Here is a 12,425-nt window from a genome sequence, read left to right on the forward strand (position 1 = left end):
AAGCAAATAGCAGAGCACTTGAAGAGTTTCCAGTTCTGGGCACATGTTCGGCCCGTGCAGGAAGTGTGGGATTGGGGCATGAGGTGTTGAAAATCCATGGAGAATGAGGACAGGGTGCTGGGAATCCACAGAAAATGAGGGAGACCGGGCTGGGAGTCCATGGAGCATGAAGGAGAGCTGCTGGAATCCATGGAGTGTGAGGGAGAGCTGCAGGGAATCCATGGAAAATGAGGGAAACAGGGCTGGGAATCCATGGATCCCATGGCTGGGACACTGGGCAGTGATGCCCTGAGGAGCTGGAGTAGAAGATAGATGGAATTAGGAGGAATAAATTGGACATTTATGGAAGGGCCTACAAAGGCCTCACCCTGGCAGTACCCGAGCCACAGCCATGGCTCTGCCTGGATGGCTCCAAGATGGAAGCAAAAGAGGCCACGAAATCTCAAATTTTATAAGTTTTAGTCCACTTGCATGCAGGAGCCAACTGTCCAATTAATAGCTTCAAATGATGGAGTTTCACCCTCCTTGCCTGCCTGCCTGCTGTTGTTTATGCTTTGGGCCTGAAGCTTGAAGAGATTGTCCTTGAGTCTCCAGCTGGTACAGGACTGTTTTGTGAAAAGATCCTAGTGACATTAATATAAAGCTAAAAGCTGCACACCAAAACAAGAAAACTTAAACTCCAAGGTATCAGTTTCCCCACTTTTGGCAGAATTGTTCCCTGGCAGGGTGGGCAGGGGCTGGAATAGAATTCCCAGATTTGGTGTGGCCGCCCCTGGATCCCTGGCAGTGCTCAAGGCCAGGCTGGACACTGGGTTTGGAGCACCTGGGATGATGGAAGGTGTCCCTGCCATGGCAGGGGTGGAACTGTTAGTGTTCAAAAATACACAATCACATAAGCGATTATACACGGTGCTTTTGTTAAGAGCTCTGGGAATCAGGGTACTACAACCCAAATCTGATTCTGACCATACATCAGAGATGAACGTGCTTTCATACTCTATCGTTATATAACTTTCATGTTAATTATTAAACTTATATTGTTCTATTGTATACATAGATTTCAGCTAAACATAGCCCCCCTTAAATTTCCGACATAGTTTCTCATGATTCTTCTTATGATTATATTATAACTATATTCAATTACTAAACAATCATCGCATCTAACAATCATATCTTTTATCGCACTGCTTACGCAGGTGCAGTGATCTGAGAAAACACAAAGCCCAACATTTTCAGAGTCTGTCTTTAACATTTCCCAGGGCCCCACTCTCAGAATGGATGGGGTTGGAGTCCCTCCCAGCCCTGTGTGAGCTGCTGGGTCACCTGTGCAGGTGGGCTTGGCACTGGGGCTGCCAGCCCTGCCCTGGGCAGTGACACAGAGTGCCCGTGCCACCTGCCCTCACAGGTGTCCCTGCTGCAGCGCCCCAGGGGCTGCTGTGCCGTGCTCGTCTCCAGAAATACCCCGACAGTTGTGCGGATTTAGAGAGTGACCTCTGAGAACAGGAATATCATTGCTGGGAGTCAGAGCAGTGCTAATCATATGTTTCTGAGCAGGAAAAATGCTAGCAGATTTCCAGGTCTGCATTATTCATGAGCTTCCATTTATCCATATGAATGAAAGACCGAGCTCAAAGGACACGGCCAACTTTGTCACTTTCTCTTCATTCTGTTATGGTCTCAACAGCTGTAAAAATCATTAAAGCAGCAGTTTTCCCTGGAAAAATGTGAAATGGGGAATGAGGACCAGTGAGCAAATATTGTTTATCATTTAGAACAGTGTACCTTGAATAACTAAATCAAAGCATTGTCTTTCATATCCCTTTGGTGACGCAGACACATCCAAATGTGTGAAATTCAGTGGTTTTCTCTCTTCCTGACCTGCTCTGGTTTAGGTTTTCTCTGAGTTGTGCCTCTCCAGGCACACAGAGGTGGGGTGCAAGTGCTGGGGGTCCTTCTGTAAAGATCTCACTGATCACACTTATTTCTCAAATCTGACAAAATCTATGGTTCATTTAGTAGATTTTTTTTCTTTCTGTGTTGCACGTTTCATTTTTCATGGTTTGGTGGTAAATACTGATGCAAAAGCGCCCTCACATTAGTGGGGATATTTTTGTGATACTGAAAAATTGGCCTGCAAATGAATGCCTGCTTTTGCCAGCATCCATTTGCTGAGGACAGCGTTCCCTGATTTATTCATTTATTCAAAATACAGGCAGTCCTGCGAAAGGTAAAGCCTTGAACATATACCAGTGTCTTATAGATGTGAAATTGTTGTGAGAGTGAGGAAGGAAACTGCATATTTTTACTGCCAAGAGAATCAAATGTGTGACCTTTAATTAAAATATTATTTTGAATGTTTTAATTAAAATATAAATTTGTCTGTTGCTGGTTCAAACACACACATAACACCACCCCTCAAATTTAAATTAAATTGAATTTAATTTAACTAAATTAGATTAGATTAAATTAATTTTTTCCCTATAAAATCTTTCATCTTACATAAAACATGACGGTTCACTCTGGAACTCATTAAAAAATAAATAAATAAAAAAGCTTTTAGTAGACTGGAGCATTAAAACAATGTGTTTAGTATCTTTCTCTGCCTTTCCATAAAGAAATCAAATTCCATCTGAATTTAAGTCAAATTTGAAATTCTTCCCATTGTGCTGCCAGGTGAGAACAAGTCTGAGACTTGGAGCTGGAATCCACAAACCTGGAGGCTCTTAAAAATTGCCTTCCATTGGACTTCTTTTAAAACAGAGCACAAAAAGCTGTCAATAATGTGGTTTTCTACAGCCTTAGAAGTATTTGAATATTTATTGAGAAGCCCCTGCTATCAGGCAAAACAATCAGCCGAAGGTGTAGAGGATGGAGTGAGAAAACTCCCTGGCAATTTCAGCCCTCAAACTTCAAGTTCACAATTATTATTTTTTTAACGTCTCACCGGTGTAGCGCTATTAAATATTTATCATCCTGTAATAAAAGAATAAACCATTTAAATAAAATAAACCATTACGAGGCAATTAAGGTGTAATAACTCAAACCTGCAGAAAAGCTCTAATTGTAATTGCAAAATATTAAGGGTGAGAGAAAGACACAGAATAAATTACGGTCACGTCTCTGCCCCATCCACTCAGAGTTTCCATCCTAAAGATTTATTATGAAGTGTTTTTCCATTTTTTGTGGTACTCCAACAGGCCCTGGCTTCCCTGGGCTTAAAGACCTCGATTTCACAATAAATCATTAATCTTTAACAAAGCTGATGAAGCCTGGGGGAGATTAGCTTAAATAAACCCAGTTAATTATCAGAGGTCATAAATGGAAGCAGTTATGAGCATTTTTTTAATTAACTAATGAGTTGGTATTTAACTGCCAGTTGTGTTTTGGTCTAGCTATTGATTCCTCCAAGTCAAAATATCAAAGTCAAACAATTGTACCGATGCAGATGGAAATGAAAGAAGCTTTTTGCATTCTCCAGCTGGGAAATGTTCCCCTTGGGACCCTCGCAGGGATCCCACCCTGGGCTGTGGCAGGTTGGGGAAGGTGCCCGTTCCCTGGGCAGTGCCAGAGCCAGGACCTCACCTGGTGCCCACCCCGAACCTGCCCTGACACATTCCCGACGGTGGCAGAGACCACAGTCACCAGCGAGGGGCTGCACAAAGCACTGGAACGTTCCTGAGCCTCTGCTCCTTGGGAAACAGGTTGGATTTTCTGCCACTGAAACAGGGAAGAATTGATTACACTGAGAACTCATTGCAGCATGGCTTTTTTGTTCCCCAAACCAGAAGTTAGGCGTGGCTTTACTCGCAGTAAAGCACATTTTTCAGTTGTAAAACCTGGTGTTCCCCCAGCAGCTTTAATTGCTCCAAGCACAAGTTTGGTTTTGGACCAGCTGCAGAGTGATAAAAATAAGGTGCCACTGTAACAAAAAGTGGGATATTGGTAGCTTTGACTCTAGACCTGGTCCCAGGGATGGGCTTGGTGCTGAGCTGGGCCTGGGAGGGGGCTCCAGGGAAATGGAAAAGGGAACAGGCCTTTGGAATGGGAATGGAATTGGGATGGGATGGGATGGGATGGGATGGGATGGGATGGGATGGGATGGGATGGGGTGGGATGGAGTGGAATGGAGTGGAGTGGAATGGAAAGGAAAGGAAAGGAATGGGATGGGATGGGATGGGAATGGGAATGGAATGGAATGGGAATGGAATGGAATAGCTGGATGGAAGGGAATGGGAATGGGTAGATGGGATGGGAAGGAGCTGTGATGCCCTGGGCAGTGCCCAGGCTGCTGTGGCTCTGCTGGGAGCTGCTCCTGGTATGGATGTCTCTGGTGCCATGGCTCTCCTCTCCTGGCACAGGCTGAGATCACTGCTGTGCCCTTTGCTGAGCTGCCCCTGCTCTCTGGGGATGAAATTTGGGATTTGCCATGGACAGGAGCCCGGGGCAGTGCTCTGCTCCCTCGGTAATCCCTGCCCAAATTACCCAAATTTCCTCCTCTCAGGAGCCATGGTTTGTTCCAGGAGCTCCCAAAGGAGCAGAGTGAGCATAGCCAGGCTGCAGAGGTGCACATCCCCACCCGAGTTCTGGAGGAATCTGCCCTGAATTTGTTCCCTTTGCTGTGCAAACAGGGGCCGAGGAATCGCTGCCTTCCTAACCACCTACAAGGATATTGCTGGGCAAATAATTACAAGTAATTGGCCCCTGGTAAACGGAAAGTCAGGGTTTATTTACTTGCTTGTTTTTACCTGCCTGTATCCTCTAATAGCTCCTTGCAGCTCATATTTTTCCCAAGCCCTGGATGTCAGGAAGCTGCAGCTGTGGGTCCTGCCCTCCTGGAGCACGTCTGTAATTCTCAGCCCCGCTGTCCTCCCCTGCCTGGGAATTTACTGTTGTTTTGACAATTTTATGTGCAAACATATTTAAATCCCTCTGACCTCAGCCTCCTGAGCTGATTGAATTTTGCTTTAACTTTGGTCTGGCAATTTCCATTCCCATGTTTTTATGCAGAGTGCCGAGGTTTCAGCTTGTGATAAAGCTGAGACAAAAATAGGTTTTGGTCGGTGCTGAATTCCTGTGTGTGAGCAGAGGGGCTCTCGTTTCTCTCAGGGCACCTCATTCCCTCACTGCGTGCTTGGGTGGACATGGTGCTGTTTAACTTTATGGTCTCAGAGGTCTCTTCCAGCCTTGGTGATTGTGCAGTCTCTGGGGTCAGGGAGTGCCTCCCTCAGGTTTGCTTTGGTGGGTCCCTCCCTGTTCTGGCTTTCCCAGACAGGGCCTTTTTGCAGCCAATTCCTCTTGTTCCCTGTAATTTGCCTCCTTGTGCTCCCTTTCATGGGATGGTGTCCCACTCTGATAAGAGGTTTTCTCTGACAGCCTGGGATCAGAAAGGAATTTCTAGATGCAATCTCCGTGCCTTTGGTAAAAGGCAGTGCTGAACGTCCTTGGCATTTAACCTCACCTCCCCGGCCAGCTGTCTGTAGTGCTTACACTCTCCAGAGGTTTCCCTTCTGAGGATTAGAGCTGCAGCTGCAAATCCCTAGGGTTTATTCTCCCTCTGCATTTAAACCCTCTCAGCTGCTGCCTGTCTGGGTCATTTCCAGCGTGAGATCCGGCTCACCACCCCCAAACAAAACTGATTTTAAGGACGATAGCAGCCTTTACTGCTTCCCATGGCAAAGTGCTAGGGATTCCTGCACCCACATTTCCCAGCAGGGCTGGGCTGCCACACCAGCACCAATGTCAGAGCATTTCCCTGGTGCCCCAGGGCAGGTTTAGTTTGGATATGAAGGAAAATTCCTTCCCTGAGAAGTCCAGGCCAGCATGTGTGTTGGTGTTCACAGGGGTCTTGGAATGAGGGAAGAGATGGAGATCTGACTTTATATTTCAGAAAGCTTGATTTATTATTTTATGATAGATATTATATTAAAACTTTACTAAAAGAATAGAAGAAATTATTTCATCAGAAGGCTGGCTAAGCTAAGAATAGAAAGAATGATAACAAAGGTTTGTGGCTCAGCTCTCTGTCCAAGCCAGCTGACTGTGATTGGCCATGAATTAGAAACAACCACATGAGACCAATCCCAGACGCACCTGTTGCATCCCACAGCAGCAGATAACCATTGTTTGCATTTTGTTCCTGAGGCCTCCCAGCTTCTCAGGAGGAAAAATCCTAAGGAAAGGATTTTCCATAAAAGATGTCTGCGACAGAACTCAATCAGGAGCTTGGTGCATTTAGAGCTGGGCAGAAATCCCCAGTTCTCCAGGTGTGTTTGGCAGCCAGGGATGCTGTGCCAGTATCCCCATGCCCAGAACATTCCTGGTTTTCAGTTTTTGAACCCAGCCTGACCTAAAGCTCTGGTCTAAAGCAGCAAGCTGGGTTTGGCTGTGCTGTGTTTGGCTGTTCTGGGTTTGGCTGGTCTGGTTTGGCTGTTCTGGGTTTGGCTGTTCTGGGTTTGGCTGTGCTGGGTTTGGCCATGCTGGGTTTGGCTGGTCTGGTTTGGCTGTTCTGGGTTTGGCTGTGCTGGGTTTGGCCATGCTGGGTTAGGCCGTGCTGGGTTTGGCTGTTCTGGGTTTGGCCCGTGCTGGGTTTGGCAGTGCTGGGTTTGGCCATGCTGGGTTTGGCTGTTCTGGGTTTGGCTGTGCTGGGTTTGGCCATGCTGGGTTTGGCCATGCTGGGTTTGGCCGTGCTGGGTTTGGCTGTGCTGGGTTTGGCCGTTCTGGTTTGGCCGTTCTGGTTTGGCTGTTCTGGGTTTGGCTGTTCTGATTTGGCTGTTCTGGTTTGGCTGTGCTGGGTTTGGCCGTGCTGGGTTTGGCTGTGCTGTGTTTGGCCGTGCTGGGTTTGGCCATGCTGGGTTTGGCCATGCTGGGTTTGGCTGTTCTGGTTTGGCCATGCTGGGTTTGGCCGTGCTGGCTTTGGCTGTTCTGGCTTTGGCTGTTCTGGCTTTGGCCATGCTGGGTTTGGCTGTGCTGGGTTTGGCTGTTCTGATTTGGCTATGCTGGGTTTGGCCGTGCTGGGTTTGGCCGTGCTGGGTTTGGTTGTTCTGGGTTTGGCTGTTCTGGGTTTGGCTGTGCTGGTTTGGCTGTGCTGGGTTTGGCTATGCTGGGTTTGGCCGTGCTGGGTTTGGCTATGCTGGGTTTGGCCATGCTGGGTTTGGCTGTGCTGGGTTTGGCTGTTCTGGTTTGGCCGTGCTGGGTTTGGCTGTTCTGGTTTGGCCATGCTGGGTTTGGCTGTGCTGGGTTTGGCCGTGCTGGGTTTGGCTGTTCTGGCTTTGGCTGTGCTGGTTTGGCCGTTCTGGTTTGGCTGTTCTGGCTTTGGCCGTGCTGTGCCCACAGGAGGTGGCCCTGCAGGGCACCCAGCTCCTGCACACGCAGCCCCAGCTCTGCCAGGGCACAGCAGCAGCTGCCGGGCACTCACTGCTCCGCCAGAGCCCCAAGGTTCAGCTCCAGGAGAGCTCCCCAGTGCAGCCACAGGAATGGCACACAAACTCCTGGGTTTCCATTAGACTTGCAGATTCCTCTTCCACAAGCACCCCTGGAAATCTGAGCAGTGCTGGCACCGTAGGATGGGGTCCCAGGAAAGCGCAGTGCAGCCAGTGCCACTCTTGCCCACGCATCCCTGCCTCCCCGCGCTTGAGGAGTCATTAACAAATTTTAATTTGAATGAACCAGCCTAGCGTGCTCCTGCAGAACCAGCTGGTTTTGTTTTCTCTCCATAGACCTGAACATTTTCATGAATAAAGATTTGCAAAGAGTTTCAGAACTTGAAACTGGAAATAGATCCGTCTCTCCAATGCCTTGATCTAATAATGTGTTTAAAAATGAGATTTTTTTGCAAGAATAATACACGAAATCACCGCCCTCGCTTCCAGCCTCAGTGCTGGCAGGAATCTGTGACTTTATGCTACCTTAAGCACCTATAATTAAGTCTAGATCTGATGTTTCCCGGGGAGACACGATCCCAGCACAACCCCTGCTGGTTTGGGTAGGGTATTTGCTTTTTAATGAAATATTGTACAGACTGAGTGTGTTAATTTGCCTGATTGTTGGAAAGAATGGTGTTCATCTGCAGCAAGAGGAACTTTCCCAGGAAGCCACAGTCATGAGGATGACTCCTAAATTCCCAAGAAAAAGATGCTGTTAACCTAAGGTAGCCAGAAAAATAACTTTTGTCATCATTGCACAACACATTTGAGCCAGTTTGAGAAATATCCATGAGGAGCAGGCTGTAATTGCTCAGAACATGAAGGTCTGGGTGAAGTTAAGGACCACCAAATCAAATTATTGTCACACTTTTAAAACAGCCATTAAAATACAAAATCAATGAAATCTTGATGGGTTTTTGCTTTCTCTGATTCTCTTGTTGGACCCCAATTCCTGTTTCTCCTGCTGAAGGCAGGGTTGGTCTGTGCAGGGGCACAGCCTCCTTTCCCAGGGGAGCATTTTGGGGTGGGAGCATTTGGTGAGTTTCCCTTTTCCCTGGTGTTGAGTTTTCCTTTTTCCTCGTGCTGAGTTTCTCTTTTCCTCATGTTGAATTTCCCTTTTTCCTCATGTTGAGTTTCCCTTTCCCTCATGTTGAGTTTCCCTTTTCCTCATGTTGAATTTCCCTTTTTCCTCATGTTGAGTTTCCCTTTTCCTCATGTTGAATTTCCCTTTTTCCCTGTGTTTTTTCCCTTTTACCTCATGCTGAGTTGCCCTTTTCCCCTTGTGTTGAATTTTCCTTTTCCCTGTGCTGAGTTTCCCTTTTCCCCTCATGTTGAATTTTCCTTTTTCCCTCATGTTGAGCTTCCTTTTCCCCTTGTGTGGAATTTTCCTTTTTCCCTCACATTGAGTTTCCCTTTTTCCCTGTGTTGTTTCCCTTTTTCCCTCACATTGAGTTTCCCTTTTTCCCTGTGTTGTTTCCCTTTTTCCCTCATGCTGACTGATGTGGGATATCAGGGACAGACCCATCTGTCCACAGCACTTCCACTGCTCCTGAACAGGGGTGGGAAACCTGAAACCCTTTTCATGCTGAAGGAGTCACCAACTTCATGGATTTTAATGCCAATTAAAAGTGTAACACAGCTCAAATTCCATTTCACTTTTAAGACGTGCTTTGGGTTCATCAGCACCCACGGTGTGTTTGTCAAGGTGCTGAATAATTGGCTTTAAGGTTGGAAACATTCATCTGCATTAGCACAAGTTTAGCAGCTGGCTAAAGAAACTTCATAACTTTTTATTTGGGGAAATATTTGTCTGCTATTTCTCTTGGACTGGTGTTTGCACAGTATTAACCTGAAAAGCAATTTTAGGTGGAAAAAAACCCTCAAAATTGGCCAGGAGCTGGTGTGTGCTCAGCCATTCCCTGCACATCCCTGCTTGTCAACTCGCTCTCATTTTTTTTCATTAGTTTCTTGTTATAGTCAAGATATGGTCAATGATCTTTTGAGCTTGGTAATTTTGTTAAACCTTTTTTATGAGCAGTATTGAATTGCTGCATTGAGATGGGAGCTTGCTTCCGTGCAAGATTAATTGGGACCGGTATTTCATTTTGCATAGAGCTATTCAAAGCTAATAAAAGGGCCCAGAATAATGAATTCTAAAGTCAAATTATAATGAAAAGCCACAGGTGATTGTTTCATTAGGCTGGATGCAGGAGAACTGTGTCTTCTCTTAACTTTGCCTGTTTGTATTGGTTGCCCTGGGGGAAGTAAACAACTTCCAAATGGGTTTGATGTTTCTGAGAAATGTTCTCTTCTGGAAAGACTTCAATAATTAAAAAGATGTGCCTTCTTAAAAGTTCACCCAAGCACAAAACTATTGCCTTAAAACATTCTTTGTTCAAAGCTGTTACCTTGACTGATACCCACGGGAGGAGATTGCCTCCACTGGAGCGAGCACAGCCCTTCCCTCAGCCAGGTGTCAGCGGCTCCCTGGAGGATGCTTTGGAGCTGGAGGGCCCAGAGCCGCCAGCCTGGCCCGGTGGGAGCGTGCTGGTGCTGGTGGTGTGCTCAGACGTGGGTGAGAGCAGTGCTGGCTGCAGCTCCAGCACAGAGCTCTGTCCAGCCCCGCGCCAGGTTAAACTGTGCTGTCTCTTGCATGACTGTTTGCTGTCTCATTCTGTACTTGTCTTCCATGTGTGATTAACTCCCAAATGTTCTCTTTTTTTTTTTTTCTTTTTTTTCCTTTTCCCTTTTTGTAGAAATTATTGAGCCTACTACCTCTAGTCGTGTGTCAAGCCCAGGTCAGTATCCCCCCAGGAGGGTCGGTGCCCCATTGCCCTCGGTGCCCGGGGCTGGCCCGGGCTGCTGTGTCGTGGTAGTGCTGGGCTGTCCCTGTCGTTGTGCTTCCCTTGGTGTGTCTCCCCGCAGCCTGTGTGTCTTGTCCTCTTTCTCCCTGTTTGGAGCAGCTCTGCCCATCGCTGTCCCTGCCATGGTGTGTCCCGGTGGGGCTGTGCAGGGCACTGCTCCATGTGGGCAATTCCCTGCTCTGGAACCCCCTCGCCCCCGAGTCCTTGCTGGTGTTGTGGCCAATGTGGATGTTGGTTTGAGGATGTGCAGATTTCTCGCTGTCTCGTCTCTGACTGACCGTGGGACGGAGCCAGGAGCTGTTGGGAGGTGTTTGCACTGCCAGTGCCAGGAGGGGATGGTGGGAGCTGAATCCCTCTGTGTGCCCGGAGGGTGTTCACAGCTCCTGAGGGCTCCTGTGCATCCCTGTTCTCTCCTGTTGCTGCAGGACACTCTCAGTGGAGCTGGTCACAGAGTTCTGGAATGGTTTGGGTTGGGAGGGACCTCAAATCCCACCCAGTGCCACCCCTGCCATGGCACGGACACCTCCCACTGGCCCAGGCTGCTCCAGCCCAGCCTTGGGCACTGCCACAGCTGCTCTGGGCACCTGTGCCAGGGCCTGCCCACCCTCACAGGGAACAATTCCTTCCCAATATCCCATCTGGGAGACAAAAACAAGCAGAATTTTCCTCTGGCAAAACCTTCACCAGATGTGCGCTTTTATTTCCTTACTGAGATTAGAAGACTGGGAGGACTGTGCAAAAAGCCACAGCAGTGAGGTGATTAAACCAAGTGGGGCAGGTTGAACCAAGGGCTGCAGAAGGAAAGGCAGGCACGGGTGATTCCAGCACCCCCAGACCTACAGGAGCAGCAAGACAAGTGTTTAAATCTGCAGAGCTTTAATTAAAGAGCTGAGGGAGGGCAGGCTCTGGTGTCACTCAGGGGGCAGAGGTGCTGCCCCCCTGCCCTCCCCGGGCCCCAGGGAGCTTCCCAAAGCTCTCCACCCCCTCTAGGGCAGAGACTGTGCCCTGTCTCCATCTCTAGGGCAGAGATTGTCCTGTGCCTGCAGCCAGAGCCGCAGCAAAACCTCTGCACAACATCTCCATCCAAACCCGTGGCATGGGAGAGGGGACTGGGCTGCAGGAAGCTGATAGTGCCTGCAGTAAAAGTCCCTGTCCTTGGGATTTTCCACAGTTGCTTTGGAGTGCCAAGCAGTTGGAAATAAGCTGGGGAATTATTATTTGAGTCAAGAGAGGCTGAGGAGAAGGAAAGGATCGCCGCTGTCTCGGTTGTGCAAAGCGGCGATAGGAGAGCCCCACTCTGGTGCTGTTCAACTCTGGGGTTTGTAATTCCTGAAAAAACTGCCTCAGCCTGATCCTGTTCCAGCTCTGTCCAGGGAAAGAGGGATAATGCTGGCTGGTTGCAGCTGGAATGGGCTCCAGTAACATTTCTGGGTTTGATCTCCATAAGTGAGTGCTCCAACAGAGTCACAGTCGTTCCTCATTTTCAAAAGCTGCTGTTCAAGTAACACAGCTTTGAGAAGTGTTTGAATTCTTGTCTGCAGAAATTTGCACCAAATGAGCAAAATTATGTGTATTTCTGGGAGCAGCATGGAGATGGGGGGTGGAAAGGAATAGAGGTCTTTAATAATGATCCCTCTCTTAATTCTGAAAGCTCAGTGCTAAATAGAGAGGGCCTTTTACAAACATGAAATTGAGAATATGAAAACCTCTGAACACAATAGTGGAAAAATTTAGGAATCATTAAAGTTGCAATAGTTATAAACTACATGAGCAAATCCAACTTTAAATTACCAAGGAAAGCACTGAGCTCAGTTTGCAGTTGAAAACCAACATCTGTTCTGCTGAAAGACAACAGAAAAGGGGAGGAGGGCTTAAAGACAGTTCTCAAAATGGTTGCAAATTTATTATTGAGTCTTTCCTCCTGGAAATAAGCCCTGGTAGCAGCAGTGACATTGCAATGAACTGTTCTGTTTGCCTTCCATAATTAAATAACTCTGTGATAGTCCCTCTACTTGGCTAATTTTAGCCTGGTAAATAGCTGGAAAATGCCAGCACTATTGTAACCAAGTTATTCAGCTGCAGAGGCAATGAAAACCTTCCCAGAGTGCTGGGAACTGAGTCCTTCATGTGTGCAGCACCA

General features: G+C 47.6%; 1 protein-coding gene across 6 annotated transcripts in view; it reads left to right on the forward strand.

The window, feature by feature from the left end:
* Window positions 1–12,425, forward strand: part of NEGR1 (neuronal growth regulator 1) — a 167,773-nt gene that overhangs the window by 118,122 nt on the left and 37,226 nt on the right. For 4 of the 6 annotated variants that reach the window (XR_012581229.1, XR_012581228.1, XR_012581230.1 and 1 more), the window contains exon 7: window positions 10,178–10,219. The exons of the other annotated variants lie outside the window; for them this stretch is intronic. Coding sequence is in view for 1 of the 4 variants with exons in the window: in XM_074545553.1 (XP_074401654.1) it covers window positions 10,178–10,219 (42 nt within the window). In the remaining 3 variants the exon portion in view is untranslated. The remainder of the gene's footprint in view (window positions 1–10,177; window positions 10,220–12,425) is intronic. 6 annotated transcript variants of the gene reach the window in all.

Source organism: Zonotrichia albicollis, chromosome 8 (assembly GCF_047830755.1).
Source record: "Zonotrichia albicollis isolate bZonAlb1 chromosome 8, bZonAlb1.hap1, whole genome shotgun sequence".
NCBI lineage: Eukaryota > Metazoa > Chordata > Aves > Passeriformes > Passerellidae > Zonotrichia > Zonotrichia albicollis.